Raw genomic sequence first — 19,505 nt, forward strand, 5'->3', positions numbered from 1 at the left:
CCTGGTGTTACAAGGTATGTTGTGCTACGACCACATATACAAAAGTTTTCCATTCATTGTGAAGTTTTTAGCAAGCAAACTTTTCACACTATTTCCAAACGAATAGATACAGTCAAAATATATATAAAAATAATTTAACTCCAACTCCAACTGGGATTGCCTAACATTTAAACAATCAAAAATCAACTGTCCAAAAGTTGATCGTAAAGTTTAAATTAACCCTACAAAAAACGAGTTTAATTTTCTGTAAATTCACTACAACAGAACCTTGTCCTTATTTATCCTTAAAATACCCGAAAGAGAAATCTAGAAAAGACTTTTCCAACCACAAACAAGTGGCCCAAATCGAGCAAAATGCCAATATGTTTCGTTTAAAACTTTTACTTTGGAAAGCAGGCATCTCAAATCGGCGTTTTCGAACTATTTTACATAAACTGGAAAGATCACTTACGTGGGGGGAGGTGGACAGCATTTATCCCTGGGCTTTTCGTGCGGAACAGCAACGCTGTCGGGAGGGCAGGCCGACTTGGACGTATCCGGACATTTTACGCTGGCACAGATCTCATCGTCGACTGTAAAGTTATAGGGAAATAAACTTCAGGAGCAACAACATTAGTAACGGAAGTTAAGGGCAATTTTTGAGATCTGAGTGGTTGAGCCAGTTTGTATTCTTATCCAAGCAAAATATGGTGTTTTGGGGATAAATAAATTCGAAATATACAGTTATAGAACCGGGATTTAGGGCTTAGATTGAGATTGGGGAAAAAATCAACAAACTTGGAGTCTTTTGGTTTGGGGTTGTATTAAAAATAAATGCCAATAAGCAACAAGCATACAAGTCATACGAAATATGTTAAGAAAATTCAATGAAGTGATTAGTAAACTGTTACCCAATTTCGCCCATATCTTTTAACGGGGATTTGTAGCATACTTATAGACGTGAAACGCTCTCTTATGTTTAACAGCCGACAAATGCTGTTTTTAACGATTGCCGTTTTTTGGGACTTACTGGATATTTTGTAACGATGGTAGTCATTTTAGTGTTTAAATAAAATAGAAACGCCATACAGGCATAAATCTAACATTAGGTTCAAAAGTATCGCAACGTAGATCAAGAAAATCATACAACTATTTCTAAACGCCCATTAAAACACCCGAAACCGGCCTTGGGACTTATAAAAAACAAAACAGCAAAGCGCTCACCGTTGGGCACGCATTCGTATACGTCGCAGCAGGCGCCGGGCAGGTTGGAACCAGGTTTAACTAGTTCGCGCCTGGTGCTTGGATGACAGAGCTGAGCTCGGCAGCTGTCCGGATTGCACACGCATCGGCTGGGTAGGGGGCAGCAAGCACCCCGGGGTATGTACCCCTCCTGGAGGGTGGAGTCGTCCGGACAGGTGGGTGAAGCCTGCAGGGAACAACCGCGCTTGGGGCAGTCGCGTTCCAGCTCTGCGAGACAATGGGCATTGTGAGTTGTTAAGCGGAAAAATAACTGTTAAGTCATTTAGACGAATTGTTTTGTCGTGGAAAGCCTGAAATAATACAGGATTTTGGGTTTAGGGGGATAGTTTGGTGGAAGCCGCTTAGTAACGTTTATCGGTTCGGGTGGTAAAAGGTAAAATAATATCACGTTTCCCCGGAGGTTTGTATTTTTTGTGCCGTAACCAGCTGTTATTACCCTATAAGCGCGTTGTTTGTAAATTATAAAAGACGAAAGTCAGTTTTACAAAGTTTAAAAATCCGCAGTCAACATATTCGTTTTTGATCGCTCAAACCTACTCAATATAAAGTCATTGTGGCAAACGTTTTAACGGTAAATTAAAAATAGGGCATTTTATCCTGTTTTCGTTAAGTAGATTGCATACCGCAAAAATCACAAAAAAAAATAACCAGGTCGCCCATGACATTAAATGGAAAACGAGGCCCGACAAGGAGCATTATCACGCAAAAAGACCTCCAGAAACCGTTTTGCAAACGACCTAGAAGAGCGTAAGTACAGCAAAAGGCCGAGCGATGGGAATTCTTTTCTCGGGAAAATAACAACCAAGACATGTGGGTTTCGGGACGGTAGTCAGACGCCGTAAGTAGAAGCAATCGATCAGGCGTGACAGGGGTCTCAGGCTGCTCTATACGCTCTATACCCGGACGGCGGACGCAGACGTGCTCGCCTTGAATAGGTTCGAAGCAGGGAATGGTTAGCGACCTAAAATATGCGACCCTTCTTCGACAAAGAGACACAATTAGGGCCGTAAATAGCGGCATTTTTGTCTAATGTAGTCAAGTTTTTTTGTTTTTCTATTTCACATACATTTAACGCGAATGTCTTACTTTTAATCCATTTTAAAACTCAATCTAACTGATGTATTATTTCCAAATAACGTACTAGAACAAGAAAAGCAGAGCTATCTGACAGCTACCTAACAGATTAAAGCCTACAAAAGAAAATGTCTTGTCCCTCGTTTGAAAGACCACCTGTAATACCACTCCCTTAAAAGAGCTTGTAGAAAACAAGCATTTCATGATTTGAATTTATTTGCAATGGGATGCTGTTCTTAAGGGATTTTTGCAAAACAAAGGTTGATGCAAAATAAGGGTAATCGTCTAAACTTCAGTGCAAAGTGAGATAAAAACGCATTTTGACCATACAAAAGTGAATTTCGGGGCACTTTTAAATAGTGACAGCATTCGAGCACTTAAAAAAAAGCAATCGCTCAAAGGCGCCTGTCGAAGGCTTACGGCAGCGTTGTTTCTGCTGTAAAAACACAAACGGTGGCAGCAGGGCTCGAGGCTAATCCGCGGTGGATCGGCGCCTAATCGTGCGTGACGGCATAGTGACGTCACAAGGGGGAGGGGGCAGCTCCTCGACATTCCGGGGTCACAATGGAGAACAAACAAGGAGCGGCGAAGCGTAACGGCCTGAGTGTGTACTTGGCTGACGTCAGAAGCTTATCGTGATTCTTGTCGGTGAGGCGACGTCGAGAGGCATTTTCTTCGCTTTGCTTTTTTTGTAAGGGACGACCAATTCCAGAAACAAATAGGAAGGCTATTGTAACTTTTGCTTGTATACCCTTGCAACAAAAACGGAACAAATCGCCTTTAAAACGCTGTAAAATCCCCAAAATCCGCAATGTTTCGGGTATAACAAGGGATTATCCTCGTTTTTTCGAGTATTTGGCGATTACAGAAAAACAAGAAAAGGCCTTAGTTGCTTTGCTGGTACAGCGCTGAAACTAAAACTGGAAAAAATCGTTTTTTAAAAACACTGGAGTTTTTTTTAGGTCGTGGGTGCCTAGATAGATTTACTTTGATTTGCTGTTTAAAGTGGGTCGAAAGATTCATGATAATTAAGGATGAGGCTGTTATTGTTGCTTTCGGTGGTGCTTTGCTGCTGCTAACTTGCAACAAAAACTGATAAGGACTACTAGGAACCCGTCTGCATTCTGTAACTTATGACCGCCAAGATTCACGCCAAATTCCCTTCAAGTAAATCCAATAGAAATCCAAACGTTTTGAATGGATTTTCTTCGCTTAACTTTTCTTCCCAAAACGAATAGGGAGGCCGATGTAACTTTTGTACTGAAATGAGTTGAAAAGTCAATGATTTTGCTTCACGTGTCTTTACGATGGCTCACCACGACTTCAGAAGGGCCAGATCAGGTATATGTACAAGCTTAAGCTTATTGTTGTTTGTTGCTTACAATTAGCAACCCGCGATTCCATAGTACAAATTGCTGTAGTTTCGAAATGTGGGCGCCATCATTTGCCCTTTGTCGATGTTATGGGCGACAAAAATAACTCCGCCCTTCCTCGAAACGCAAAAATCAAGCCGGAAAAACAACACCAGCAAAGGCAGCGGCTGCCCACGCTCTCGTACATCGATAAAATACCTGAGGTGTCGCACTGGGCTATTTCTATGCATCGCAGCGGCAGCGAGATTCACTTTGACACGCTGTCAGTGTAGGCGTGTTGTTGCTTCAAGTACGCGCAACTCCTTTTTCGGATGTAGTAAAACTTGAAAGGCGCCTTGCGATAATATCGGTCACGAAAGTATACGCCTCCCTTTTTCACGCTTCCGCTCTGTATAGTGCTGGTTGCCACAGCTTCTTTAACAGTTCGCTTTCCCCGCGATTTTCCTACTTAATTTTGCTACTGTGTTAAAAAGAAGCTCCTCTGTATACTTTCTTTGAAAAAGGCTGGGAATTGGTGCTGAGGAAAACTGCAAAAGCCCCCCTGATGGATTGGGTGATTGACGCACCGCAATTGCTTTAATACTGACAAAGTAGGATTTTTCACGGGCGCTTTAACGATAGGGCTTGAGCGTAAAGCTACGGTCAGTTGTGTCAACATTAGGCTGCTTTGAAAACCAGGCGATCCCTCCTCTTGTTTCACATCAAGTTCGCATTGGTGTACGGAAAGAGCAAGAAAAAACTAAAAAAGGTGGCTGTTTTAAAGCAGCAATCAAAACAGATTTTGGATCGCAAAAACGCACAAGGTTGTAAAACTAGCCCAATAAAGGCCCTTGTTTCAAAGATAAAATTTATCATTGGCCTAATTCCCACACATCTGACAACAACCTGAACTAAGCTTCTTCATTAAAGGCGTGTACTTCCAATGACGTGTAAGGTTCGCTCATAAGGCAAATACACTGTTCCCCGCAATTAGCACTTGTACTGTCCAAAAACGAGTCTTGGCCGCGTTTACATTTCTTTGAAGATTGACGATTTTGCTTAAAGACCTCCGTTTTTGGAAAGCGGCTCGTTTTTTAGCAATCCATTTTTCAAGCACAAATGGCACTTGATTAAAGTATTGTCCAAAAACGAGTCTTATGTAACCGATTCTTGTTAAAATTTCAGAGGACTTTAAGAGATCAGGTATTAAAACAAGCTGCAGCAACACGATTGACACATTTTACAACACGATCAAGGGACAGCACTTGACAAGATCGGCACACCGCACGGGATTACAGCTGTAACCACAAACAAATAGAAGAACAGGCGTAAGTCTGCGTATATCCAGATCAGACACGACAGTGTAGGACAGCAACCTTATAAATGTCGTGAAGGATTTAAAATACTTCTCAGGCACTTTTCAATTCAAATCAGTGACTATAAGGAGTCGTTTAAATTTAGGCAGTGGTGAATAACCGTAACGTTTTGTAAATCAATACTTTTAACGTTATTAAAGAGTTATACAGATAAACATAAAATACGCTACAATAACCTTCGTGAGAGCAGGTCCCCTTTGATGGGCTCTAAACACCTCTCTACTCACCGTTCAGAGTAATACGTTACAAGAGGTAACAATGAAATCATAATGAAAAACACCAATTGTTTTTACGTCTCAGAAGAAATTCACAAGAAAGGTGTCTGAAGTCGTAATGAAATTGACAAATTGTTCTTACATCTCATAACGTCTCCCAAGTCGTACTGAAAACCACAAATTTTAATTTAACTGGCCAATAATTAAAATATCATGTGCTCGAACTCCCCAGAGGGAATGATGGCCCAAGTTGAGAACCTTCAACTCAGTAATAAGTGCGTTTACGGACACTGGAGAAGTGTGACATACCGTTGCTAAAACAAAACCCGTAAACTAGGAGGGCGAGCTAAACGTGTCGTGCTGCGAACTTTTCTGGAACAAGCAAACACAAGACAAGGGCATATACCTCGGGCGCTTTTGATCGCGTAGGAGGAACGATGTGCGATTAGCAGCTCTTGGTATTTGAGACACGTGCAACGAAACCACGGCCCTTTGCAAGACGCAAACAAGATAAGAAATGCATGAGCTGGCTGGTAGCATAAGCCGTTTAAGTTGAAATCCAAGGACGAGATCGCTCTAGACTTGCTGGAAAGGTATCCTATAGATCAGTGCTACTCACTTTGGTATAAACCAGTGCGCGCGTGGAATTCTGACCTTTCGATTGGCAAATGCAAACTTCAAGGAATGTGTAAGTTTAATTAACAGAAAAAATGCGTTTGTGATTAATAAATCTTAACAGAACAAATTTTGCGATCGAAATAATACTAAATTTAGAATCAGCTGCGCAACAGCCTGTCAAAACGCAAGGATCAGCAAAATAAATTTAGCCCATTTTCTCTACGAGGGAACCCAATTAATCTTCGAGCAAAGCGTCATAAGTAAACGACATGTCTTCCTGCAGAAGCACACCACGGACAACAAAAGATAATTTATGCTTGACCATCATCGGCAACGCTAGGCACGAAATTGCGGGCAAAAATACCCCGGCGATAATGAAATAAAGCAGCGTTCACCAAACTTTTTTCATAAAGAGCCAGATAATGTAATAATTGACGATCGTGGGACGAATCTAAAATTTTATGTCGAACTTAAATGACTCTCGCATCGTTAAACGTAGGAAATATAAATTACTATAGGAAATAAAAACTGTATATTGAGCTTTAACATTTTAAAATTTCATGAAAATTTAGTTTCGAATTGCACCCGACAAGATTTCAACTCTACTTTATCTGCATTGAGAAAATATGCCGCGGGCTGGAATAATTGACCCGGCGGGCCGGATGTGCCCACAGGCCGTACTTTGGTGACTTCTGACATAAAGTAATGTGCAGCCTGCAAATGGCGCGACAATCCCAATGAGCAATCCTGACATTCCAGGCGCGACATTCTTGAGAGCCGCATAGGCCGCTCTAACAACCGACAAAGTGCCTTGCATAAACACGTGACGCAGATAGGGGGCTGTCCGACACGATAAATGATCACACGGTGTCAGACGAACGGCCACATTTCGGGGCCGTTTAGAAGCCGGCTCTGTTTGCATTCTGATTTCTGGCCGTTTTTTCGTCATTTCAGGCAAATAGAACTCTGTCAGTTCGAAAAAATACAGCAAATTTAAAGGGGGGTATTTCAACATTTCTCTGAGGTTGACAATTTCGCTGAAAAACCGCTAGAATAAAGGAGCCGGCCGTTTTAGGTAGCGGCCCGCTTTTTCAGCAGTCCGTTTTTTCACAGATGGCACTCGATCAAGAGTCATTCGGAGCGATTTTGAGAGGCCGCTGTTAATCAATGGAGAGGTGCTGTTGTTTTTGTTCGAGTGACATCGGTATCCGAGTGTTTTCACTGTCAATATACTAGTCGGCCTGCGTAGTGCGGCGAGTTTTCGATGATTTCCAAGCAAAGTACAAAGTCCCAGGTGAAGTTTCGGATGAACTTTGTGTGCCGCCGCACAGACTTGTTGTTTTGTTGTTATTAGGTTGGCTTAAAGCGGAACAATCATCTGCACAGACTTGTTGTTTTGTTGTTATTAGGTTGGCTTAAAGCGGAACAATCATCTGATAAAGTGCTGTACATCTTATACACATTTCACTTACAAAAGGGTGCATATATAGTGCTCGCAAATTTGCTCACTCAACGGCGGGTTACTGAGCAAAACAAAACGCACTTAAATTCAGTTTAGAAATATTAATACTTAAAAATACTTAATTTCCACCGAAGTTATTCGTCCAAACACTTAAGCCAAGTCACTTGGCCAAAAGACCGCAGTCAAGTCATTTGACCACATGACTAAAGTCAAGTTAGGACATTTTACCAAAACGACCTAACTCAAGTCAGTCATTGGTAAACAGTGACTTAAGTCATGTCAAGTCATTGACTTTAGTCATTACAACATTAATAGATAGTTTAGCAAGGCGAACATGAACAACCTCGCCGTTCAAAATTATAAAGACAGGCGATCGAACTGTCGAGAAGGAGAGATCGCTTCTGTGGTAAACAACCCATGTTTGTGGCTTTCAAATCTAAGCAATAGGTCCAGCCTGCGCCGGGACGTACAAGTCCAACAAACGTCGAAGTTTGGCGAATTAGTAATTGATGTGTATTCTCGTGTTTGCCATTCCGAACACAAGTTTACGATAAGTTTGCCACCGTCGTTGTTGTAGTAACTCCGTGCCGACCGTGAGCCGTACGCGGCATGCCCTTACGCCTTTTCGATGATGTAATCAGCTTATTTTGAAAACGCCGCTATACTGACCTTTGGAATTCGACCTGCGCTCCAAGTGCGTTGTTTAGAGCTTTGCAAAGCAATCAATTACCAAGGTACACCAATTTAATTAGGGGTGTGGAGAAAAAATGTGTCTTTTTGCCTTTTGTTTTAATTTTAACCATCCCGTCGAGGCAGATTTGGTCATTTTGGAAAGTTTGTAGAAATATAAGAAAAATAGATTACAACAAAAAAGTATATTTTCGCATCAAATCAAGTTTTACTCTCGTACAGCCTAATTTTGTTTAATTTATTTTTCGTGACATTAAAACATGTTACTCTTTTATGTATATCACCAAATACTGAACAACGTTTTTTTTTAGAACTGTGAGCTCCATATCCGTTCACGGGTGAAAAACGGGGATTTGTGTTTTTTATATTTTTGTAAAACTAATCAGGATTTGTTTTAAATTAAAAATTATTCCGCGAGGTTTAATTTCCTAACGGCAATAGTTTGCACGCCGGCTTATTCCAGGACACAAGAAGTTATCCGCTGTGACGTCATACGGCGTCACGCGTGACGAAGCAAAACCAAGTCCAAGGTTCGTCAAAAAAATCCGACGGGTATTTTTTGCCAAACGTGATAAGCGACACGAAACGAGACGGCAGCGAAGCTACTTGAATGCAAATAACCGACCTTCGATTGAGTTGGGAATTTGCTCAAAACCAATATTTACGCAGCGGCAAAAATTCGCGACGAGGCACTTTTTTCCAGGACGGCCTACTTCGCTGTTAGCACCGCGCTCATTAAGCCAGTCTACAAGGCAACATCAAAGACAGCGAGTTTCTCTTTTAGCCCAGTTTTTCTGTCAATTTTTGCGGTAAGTTCCGACGGTAAATAGGTTTACTTGGGAAGGTACATTTTGGCAAGGGCAAAAACAGAATTCCGAATGGATCTACCCAATTTCTCATTTATTAGATTTAAACAAAAAGTTTTTCCACTTCTTTTGAATGTATGGAGCTTTGTAGCAGTGATATTATGACTTATGAAGTCTTAAATAATGACTCAATTTAATGACACTTAGACTTAGTTGGGCAAGACTGGGAATTGACTTGCTATTTGTTAAAAATGAATCAACTTGGAGTTAATTTATCTTGCAAATGACTTGACTGGGGCTTGAATCATTTCATAATGACTTATTTTACAACACTGCTGCTTAATAAATTATTATAGTGAACAAAAGTGTTTCTAGGTAAATCTGTAAAAATAAATTTTACGAAAAGCAAAGAAAGGTTTAATAACCTTTTTGGTGGACAAAAAATAAATAAATAAAAAAAAAAAGTCAAAATGATGTAACCTGACCAAGAGAGTAAATAACCACAAATCGTAAAAACTTAAAAAACAGCAGTCCGCCGTTCCTGTAAAAGCAATGTGGACATGGCCACTTCAAACGGCGATTTTTATTGACCTGTCATCGCGCCATTCTCCCATATCCTACGTGGGTCGTTTATAACTTTTTCACCTTGTTTTAGTTCCGTTTCTCCGTCGCCCAAACCTTAAACGACGAAATAACAACTCTAAAAGTAGATTGGCGTGACGCGTTATGGCGCAATGCCTATTTTTAGCACTGAAAAAACGGCAGAGAATTATGACAGTTTCAGAGTGGAAACGTATCATGTTAAGTCGACAATCTGTAAAAATAAACCTTGGAAAACTGGGACAACCTGGTTTTAGGTTTGTGGCTGATTTTAACCGAACTACGCAAAAACGCGGAAAGTTAGGTTAGTCTACTTTTTAGAGTTTCTAATTTAAGTTTCTAATTTTAACACCGTAAAGTCACCAAAACAGCACAGAAAGGCAAATACCAACGCCTACATTATCACTCTTTCTTAGCCGTGTTTAAAAGGTATTTTTACGAATGATAAATATACTTACGATGATAAATCTTGCAAAAATATTTAACTGGATTTATCGCGACGAATTCCAACCTACTCAATCGCACGGTTATCTATCTTCATAGAGGACGACACGTCATTTCTAATTCCCAGGCTTAATTCCTGGTATGTACGTACCCGAAAATGCACCCCTAGCCAAGGGCCCCAAAGCCAGAAAGTGAGAGGTCTAATGGCGCGATAGTGATCACTCAATGACGCAAAATTCGTCGCGGCATCGCGAAATCTTATCGCCGAGTCGTGAGGCCTCTGCGCCCAACCAAATTCCCTTTCGTCCGCAGTAAGCCCCGCTAAGCACTCAGGGCTCGGATGCCTTTTGCCGTCAAACGGCCAGTTTTGTTGGCCGGTTTAAAAAGAGCGGCTCCCGTTTCGTTACAGTATTTCGTGCATTTTTAATCAAGCAAAGTGCTAAAAAAATGCTCGGAAAGTTGGCGGGAAACTGAAGAGCCTTCGAAGGGTTAAAACCTACGACAAAAGAATGGAAAATAACCAAAAAATCACGGTTAAAAAATAGGGCCTGGCCCCTTGTAATGCGGCCGTCTAAATCCAGCGATTTGCCGCCCAGAGTCGCTCGGCTTTTCGCGTTACCGCCGCAAATCGGGCTGACGTCGGCCGCTATTAATAGCGCTTATGTTATGTATCGGCGCGCTGGCAATCGCGCCCGGCCGCGATCCCCGTCGGCGGCGGCATTGTGACGTAAGACAAGGTCGCTGCGTCACCGAGGCGCGCACAACAAACGTCCCAGTGTGTGTGCACGGACGGAATAGTTAAACGCACGATCGTCAGTGCTCAGAAGGGGCTTAACAACCGCTAACTTCTGCCTCTGACTCTGTGTTGGATTGTGAGCGAGAGAGAAGTAGGTTTACCTGTGTTTTTTTGTTTGAAAATGCTCGGTCTATTTTACTGAGGCCTAAAGAGCACATAATACTTACTAACACACGCACTTGTGCGTTTTCATTGCGATTATCACGTATAGCCCCCCAAATTTTTTTCGCAACTTGCTGCTTTAGTTGCTTCTTTATTCTTACTTTGACACGATAGAGCACAGTTGTGCGAAAGCTTGTCGGTATTTCAGTGTGGTATGTATTTTTCACAAATACTACCTGATTTACAGGTTTTGAATTCCACAAATATAGCAACTAAATTTTCATATAGCAATTGTTCATACCATTTGCTTATTATTTAAAAAAAACAATCAATGCCAAGTATATGTCCAAACCTGATCGTTTAAGAGCTTACGTATAGTGAAAGTCATCTTTTATAATTGTCGATTCATAAAGAACAAACCCACTTTGTTACGTCATACGCGCACAATGCAAATCTCGTCGGTTCAAAACGAACAGATCGCAAAATGTAGGGTTAATGGGTTTCTAAAGCGGATAAAAAGCTTCCGTAGGAGCCAAATTTTGTTTAAGTGTGCCCGCAGAATCAATCTTTCGAATTTGATGTCCAGATTACACAGGCAAGCAACTGTATTCTGTAGACACTGTCAACAGCAGGGCGTGTAACGACAACCACCGCAAGTTAAAATCCAGAGGCGACGGTGTCGTATTTCAGTCGCCTTACGCAATCGCGACGTTTCCCAGACGCAAAAGAAAGCGACGAGGCGGTGACTTTGTTGCAAGAAATAACGCATAACGTAACGGCAGCTAACGGTTAACTTATTGGACTAAACGGGAACTTGTATCAGTATATATAAGAGGTTGCACTAATAAAAAAACAAGCCTAGTAGCAGTTTATATATAAGAGGTTGTATTAGTCGTCAGTTCAGTTACACTCGATCGTAAAAACTCGTTTAGTACGATATTAAGCGTACGCGGTGAAAATCGTAAAGCCCCATAGCCCCATAACCCCATACCACACACACACGCATAAATGGGGCTGTTAAAGCACGTGTCTGCTGCTGCTGCTGCCTCTTAAAACGCCCCGGTACGAATGGCAGGGGTTTTATGATGAACAAATACGACAGGGCGTTTATTAGCTCTTACGGCATATAACCCGCTTGGTTGTAAGCAACAACATGATGCCTTGATGTGAAGAAAATCTACTGAACAGCGGTATTAGATTAGCCCGAAGTTCCATAGATTCAAAGCTCAATTCGCTCTTTTTTTTCGATTGGGACTAGCATGGATATTTTAAAGAGATTCCTATTAAGAGCATAATCGCTGGGTAAGACGTACTAAGAATGTCAAAGCACATATAAGAAGTCGGTATAGCATTTTAAACATTTCGATGATGTTGAGAATGAATAAAGAGATATTCGATACGTTCAGAATGCTACCCACTTCTGTATGAGCTTAGAGATTCCTATTTCCAATAAAATTTTGGTGCGGTACTTTTAACAGTTAAATCTTTTGCGCATTTTTCACACAATGTTCCATAGGGCGCGAGTTCAATTCTCGCCCCAACTTTGTGCCAGCCGGTTGCGATTTAGACATTTTTATCCCTATTTTGGTAAGTTAATAAGTTAATGTGGGCAACAACCGCCAACTGTCTTAAACCACATTTTCCTTTTTGGGGGTGGGTGGGTGGGGAATTCGCCCAAACTTGTTTGAATTATATGTTGTAGAGCAATTTTTTATTCAAGCATAAAATGATTTACCGGATTTTAAATTCCTTTTATCTTCAGGCAAAAATGTTTTTTTTTGGTTAAGTTCAGAATGATAAGTTGTGACAAAAAATGCAACAAAAACGGGGACAAAAAACAGGAGCTGTTTTTAATCGACGCGCCCTTGTCGTCACAACACGGGCCTCCGTCGCCAAAGGGTTAAAGCACACACAAGCGCACCAAAGCACACACACACACACGCGTGCGTTCGCGCGCGAGCACACCTGCCTTCGCGGAGGAGACGCCAACGCCTTGAAAATCAATATTTTTTTACAGTATAAACGCGAAGCGTGCGGCCTATTCCCGCATACCTATATATATGCTTCTGCTGATGCTCAGGTAACCTTTGTAACGCTCTCGATTATGAGCTACTGTAGCGACTGCTTTTTTTCTGGAGAAAAGGGTTGTGTTAACAAGTTGGGGGTGGCCGATATCCGATCCGATACAAAATGCAAGTGTGCGTTTCTGCCATTAATTGTGATCCAACGCACTCTCAAAATAGAAAATTCCATAATAAGTAGTGAAATAACAGTCAAAAGTAGCCTAGCTTATCAACACTCACATTTTAGCCAAACTACCGGAAATTTCAATAAGTACATTAGGATTTTATCAACTCGAAGTGTTTCGCCACAGTGATGAATTTATTTGATATCGAAACGAACGGTTGTACTTTACGGAAAAATATCGGGTATCTGTATCGCAATTAATCACGATTATCGGACATTATTTCCGTTAAGTTGAGGCCAAACTAATATGACAGAGAACCAGGGACACCAGTGGGTAACTTAAGATAAGTTACACAACCTTGTCGCGGTTTATCAATTCCGTTGTTGTCCTTAATGGATTGATTTCAGCAAATCAGCGATGATCTCAGTATACCAAAAAAACAACAATGCAAACTCATCGACAGAATGCGTTTCAGCTTAGGGCGAAAGTTACACCGAATCATCTGGAGTCGGATCACAACACAAAGAATGAAACGCTATACTTCAAACAAAGCTATCGCTTTCTGAAATACAACAACGGGCTTTTCTGTTTTCGTAATTCGATATCGGCAGCAGCTCTTCTCGGTAAAACGTAAAGACACGACATACAATAGGAACATGTCGCACAGTTCGTGACATTACGTTTTCCGTAAAAGTCAAAGACACTTAAGTAGGTTCTAAATAAGTACGGAACTTTATATCGCAAATCAAAGGCACCTCAGTTGAAATACTAACAACTACGGTATTTTAGGTTCAAAAAATGGGTTGAAATAGCGCTTATTTTCCCGTTGGAGGATAGCAAACATTCAAGGCTCCAAATTAAACCCCGTGGCAACGACAGGCTGCAATCTCTAGTCATGAGTGTATTTGCCTCTTGGGCACTTGATTTGGTCAAGAGAGATATCGGATGCCGTAGAACGGCGCGATATGTCGAGTGGGTATACAGGCTTAAAAAACAGACTGAGTGGCCCGATTGCCTTCAACTGCCAAGAATTTGCTCAAGTGTTTACATCCCCACTGGAAGTTTCGGCTTTAGTAATCAAGTGCTCGCATCTAGTCGCCGAGGAGCCCAATTAAGGCCGGCTGATAACGCTGTAAATAAAACTGTGGCTTAAGCTGAGTTGGGCGATAATGACCAGCGGTGATTCGCAAACACAAGTGTGTCGCGTGAGATTTGTAATTTTGCCGCGAAACTTCTAGAATGTTTGGAAACTAACCTGCATTACTAATATATGTGAGCACCAAAGCGAGACTTGAATGTACATAATCTAATAAGCTGATAAAATGTATGATATTCATCTATTTTTCTAGTTGTGTATTAAGCGCGAATGCTAAGTTATGTTACTATATACTTTGGTGCACTATGCACGGAGCTGTAATGTAGCTTAATAAAATATTGCAAAGACAAAAACGAAACGTCTTAATCAGAATGCCAACTCTATCCTTTTGGCTTTGCAATTTATTACCAAGCTATATCATGTTATACTGTTTTGCAGAAAGTGTCGCGCGAATTTTGCTCTGAAATTTCAAGTGTGCAGCAAGCTAAAGAAGTTGACAACGTACGTTAAACGTAAATGTGGGGGTGGCGCATTGAGCTCGAAATTTGAAACGATTGCTCAAAAGGCGGACATTGAAAATGTTGTTTCGGCTAAAAGGTTTCTATTTGTCGACGGGGGGAAAGATGTATATGGAAGGCAGTCAAAACTTGGCCGAAGCAAAGATAATCCGATAAACACGTTCGCCCGGGTCGGAGAGCAAGAGGTGTACAATACACGCGCTAATACCCTTTCGCTCCCGGCTAAGTGAACAGAATTCCGGACAAGGCGCCGCCACAAAGGCCCGACTTATGACTCTTGTCAGCTGCCTACGAAGGGCACTTGACAAATGGAAAAGCCATAAGGGTCCAGAATACGTTACGTGGCCGATTTTCTTGTTTTGCAGAACTCTTATTGGAAATCTGGGGCACAGAAACGGAAAAGCCCTTTTTCTTTTTAAGAAGCCATGTGAAATTTGTTTTGGCCAAATGGTGAAAACAACAAGCTTTGTTGTAAAAAAGACCAAACGAACCAAAACAAAAACAGTCTGCTGACGAATTTTAAACGTTAAGTGCAAACATCTTCAAATAAGCATGGCGTAGAGGTAGGTTGAACAAGGACAATTTTAAGAATAGCTTGAGAACTTTAACTTGATTAAGATAAAAACATCAACTTTAGAAACGAAGTGCTTGTAAAAAAATACGTATTTAATTTGTTGTCGCTAAATCTTTGGAAAACTTTCTTGTTTTTGAGCTCTTTTCGCAACCATGTAGAAATCTATGTCTTACCAGGCTTTGTACTTTCTTAATCGACGTCGTTTTATGTGTCGCAGCAATACCACAGGGCTATTGTATTCTTAATTTGCCAAACAACAGCCAGACAAGGGAAACTGTAAAACTTAACCACGTCGAACGAGGCAAACAACACGACAGTAAACTTTAGACTTTCCTGTCTTAATCAAAGTCAGTCACTTATAGGACAAAAATATTACACCACAAAACAAAGCATCATCAATCTCTTATTCAAATACAATGATTCTATAATTCTGTTTGAGGGCGAGGAGAAATCTTCTTACCATACACAGTCAGATTGCCACAAACACCACAACAGTGCTTATTGCTCGTTGCCATTAGATTGAGTGCGCATCACGAGAGCATTCTGAGCTCTTGCTGCAGGGTCGTAAGGGTTTTAACAAAGCGCACACAAAAAGGCTTGTCTTGTCCCCGCGCTTATAATACACAGGCGTGAAAGCGGATTTTGGCATACTTGGAATTTCGGCTGGGGCGAGGCGAACACGTGACAGCATTATTTTGCTGGGGCTTGAATAAAACATCGAAGCTATTTGGGGCGTGTGTGGGTATCTAAACTGACAAAAAAGACCTCAGCACGGTTGCCTAAGCATTAATCCGATGCGAAATTTGTATAGGGGTTTAAGCAGTGTTTTTTAACGCCTTGCAGGGATTCCTAACCTTCTTCTTCACGTGCAGTGAAGTATTTCTACAAGTCCAATTACCTCCATGTCAACCTACAGGTTTTTAACAAACTAATTTTTCAAAGTATAGAAATCACTGCGTTGGGTTAAAAAACACCGCTTGACACTCCTATACAAATTTGGCATCCCATAGCCAGTAGCGATCCTAGCACTTGGCATCGGGTATATTCTCCGATCATTTAATATCGGTTGAAGTACGAAACGAGATGTACGAGGATGGATTTTTCATGTTTGCCCACGGCTGTCCTGTTTTCCAGTTAACGTAATTCCATGTTGCTTATAGGGCTACTTTTTAACCTAATATGTGCCAATTTGGGAGACGTGCGACATCCCTACTTATAGACGGGAGCAAAACTTTGTACAAACGAACTTTCTCGAAAATTATAACCCAACCTAAATCAATTGAGTTTGTCGCCCCTGATCATCGGCATAAGCTCTTACCTTCCTCCTTAGCAATGAAGAGCTGACATTGGTGCACGTTCTGGAAGCGGTGTGGGTTGTAGCAGGCATTAACTCGCTTGCATTCGCATATCCCGCCCACGATGTCGCAGCCGTCGTACAAGCTGAACTGGCACACGTCGGTTGACTTTATCGTGTCGACAGCTGCGGAAAAGAACGGTATGGGGTTAGTGGTGTTTTAAACATTTAACAAATTTCGTTTCAAGAGTTTCATTCTTACAACAGCCTGTAGCGAACGAGCAGCTGCAGAAAATAATGGCAACGGGTTTATTTGATGGCTTTTTAACCATTTTAGCTGTGTTTAACTCAGTTAGCAAAGTTGGTTTTCCAAAGTTTGTATCTTGCAATGAGCTTCGGTCCGCCAACATAAATTATCTGGGCCGCCGACTCTTTTATAAATTAGGTGCGAGGGCCAAAATGTACCGTACCGGTATTAAAAACAGGGTCGTTATAACCTAAGTGACACCTATTTAAGTACAACCAAGATTTTAAACAACACAAACGCCTTGTTTTTGTGCTTCACTTCAAATTTTTACTGGATTTCTGTAGAGCAATAAATCTGTGGGCAAATTTACCTCAATTTTTTGGTTTTTTTAAATGTATTTTCGCGTTTCGCGCAAACCCTTTGCCTTCGTTTTCTTTAGTATAATTATATACGTTTTTCAATTGCATAAAAATCCTGAATTAGTCCCGACTAAGAGGCACTATATCATTCCGTTTAAAAATCATACTTTTAGAAACAGAAACCCCTATCAATTGTATTGGACCATCTAAAAGGCAGAGTATTTTGCTTAAAACGATTTCTTAGCTCTTGTCAACTACTACCACGCGCCGATTTAAACATCCAACACTCCTGAGAATGGTTTTAACGCGGTTCATTTTCGGGGCGGCATTTTTAAGACGGAAGCAAAAGCGGCGGTGTCCTTGGGCCGAAATTAGATCGCCAGTGCAAACAAGTGGGCGAGTTATATCGTTCAGTGCCGTGCGCCGCTCGCACCCGTCTATAAATACCTGTCATCGAATCGTAGCGCCTTAAACCAACACAACTAAAGCTTATGCTGTACGACGGGCAGCTTGCCAAAAATCTGCGGGAAGGTCGCCATATCACGATGTGAACGCCACTGGACCCTTTTTCACCCCGTTTTGTGAAATTTTTTCAACCCCGACGGGCACTATTAGAAAACGAGATATTTCAAGGATGAAGCTTTCCCTGTTGCCCGCTGCTGTATACATTTGGCTCGCATAAGGTCATATTGCATATAGGCCTATTCTTAACTTAATATGTGTTAATTTGTTCTGTTTCCGGCTTACCTACATTAAGGACGAAAATAGTTTTTTTTATCTTTATTTGAAATCCAAATCACATAAGTTTGTTGTTTTTTGGCAAATACAGAATTATTAGTTGAAGAATTGTACGAAAAGTCGCATTTTAAACACATAATCTCGCCGCTGTTGATTAGAAATGATACAGTTTGAGGTTATCCAATGTTCATTTCAAGTTTACCTCTGGTTTTGTGACATTATACACAGGCTCAACAAAGCAGATGGACAAACATAGAGTTTTCGAAGGAGAAACCGTCGCGTAGAGCCTCGAGTCGCGTTTTCTCAACGCAAATACCGGGTGCTGACGACGGCGATAAAAAAGGCAAGAAAAAAAATTAAAACCGTTAAAAAAATGCGGCGGGCGGCGGGCCGTGTGCAACGAAGCGCGACCGAGGAAAGGGCCTTGCACGCAAGCGATCGACGATTCAAGCCTTATCGCATTTCGCCAGTGGGATTTGCTGCTTTTCAGACAACAAATTGCAGGTTGGGCCGCCTGAGCAACGCACAACAGTTAGACGCGCACGATGTTGAACAACAAATCACTCTCTCGCCCCTGGAACGGCCGCGGCCGCTTTTTTTTCGGCCCAAGCTTTCTTTTTTCGGGCCGCTCTTTTTTCTAACTTTTGACCGGCTTGGCGGACAATCACGGTCAAGAAAATTTGGCGATTTTTGTTTTTGGTGTTATTTGGCATTGGTGTAGATCAGGGTTACTTAACCAGGGGTGTTCCTATCCCCAAGGGGTGCGAGAACTGTTCCAAGGGGCGAAATTTATTAGTGTAATTTATATATTTGCTCAGTTAAATGTAAAACTAACCGACATTCTGTTACTGTGCTAATGTATTATCAGTTACTTGTAGAAAAATAAAATTACAATGGTTTTGGTATTTAAGCAATTCTAGAAGGGGGTGCGACAATAGTTTGGTGATTTAAAAGCAAGAACCACTCATGTAAAGGCTTATCCAATGGTGGGTTGGATAAATTATAACCATATAGTAAAATTTGCTCAAAAGCAGAGTGTAAAATCATATGGGTGACCCTCATACGGCTTCTTGTAGTTTTTTTATGAAAAACAGCTTAAAGTTTCTACATCGTAAAGTGCAACAATCTGATAAGCAGTCCTTGGCCGTATGCACATATACCAATCAAATCCTTTTTTCTATAAAGTGTAGCAGGAAAACAAGTAAAACAGTCCCGCTAACAAGGAAGAAAACACAGAAATTACCTGCTTTTTAAACCGGCCAGGGTAAACGGGCCTTCGTAAAGCTATAAATACCGTGGAGGGAGCTTACATCGTTTACGAGAATGCGCTTTGGCGCATACCTTAAAATTTAAATGCGGAACATTCTTGAGCCCGTGAGGTATGCGCTCGGACTTGAACAACAAATCGGATTTGGGCTTTTAACAAATAAAAGCTTAGTTGGGTGAATGTCAAAGTTTTTCGCCATTTTTTAAAACAACGAAAAGTCCAATTACGTTTAAAAACTGTAAAAAATAAACAATTTACGGTAAAACTGTTTCCCACTTAATCAGCACTTCTCGTTAAAATCAGCGCTTCTTTCCCACTTTAAAATCAGCAAACAACATGCCTTTTTCAAACAGGCTGTCAAATTATTTATTTATTGTTCAAGCTTAGTAAGAAGGATGCGATTCAGCTTATTTAATTTAATGAATCAGTCGATGGCTTTTAAAAATA

At 41.1% G+C, this 19,505-nt stretch overlaps 1 protein-coding gene across 1 annotated transcript in view; it reads right to left on the reverse strand.

Moving 5' to 3' along the window:
* The window catches only part of LOC146162512 (cysteine-rich motor neuron 1 protein-like), a 60,421-nt gene that overhangs the window by 30,025 nt on the left and 10,891 nt on the right, over positions 1-19,505 (reverse strand). The window contains exons 3-5 of the mRNA XM_083385451.1: positions 16,472-16,633; positions 1,204-1,449; positions 452-572 (exon numbers count right to left, since the gene is read on the reverse strand). Coding sequence (XP_083241577.1) covers positions 452-572; positions 1,204-1,449; positions 16,472-16,633 — 529 coding nt within the window. The remainder of the gene's footprint in view (positions 1-451; positions 573-1,203; positions 1,450-16,471; positions 16,634-19,505) is intronic.

This window comes from Ascidiella aspersa, chromosome 3 (assembly GCF_963924565.1).
Source record: "Ascidiella aspersa chromosome 3, kaAscAspe10.2, whole genome shotgun sequence".
Classification (NCBI taxonomy): Eukaryota; Metazoa; Chordata; class Ascidiacea; order Phlebobranchia; family Ascidiidae; genus Ascidiella; species Ascidiella aspersa.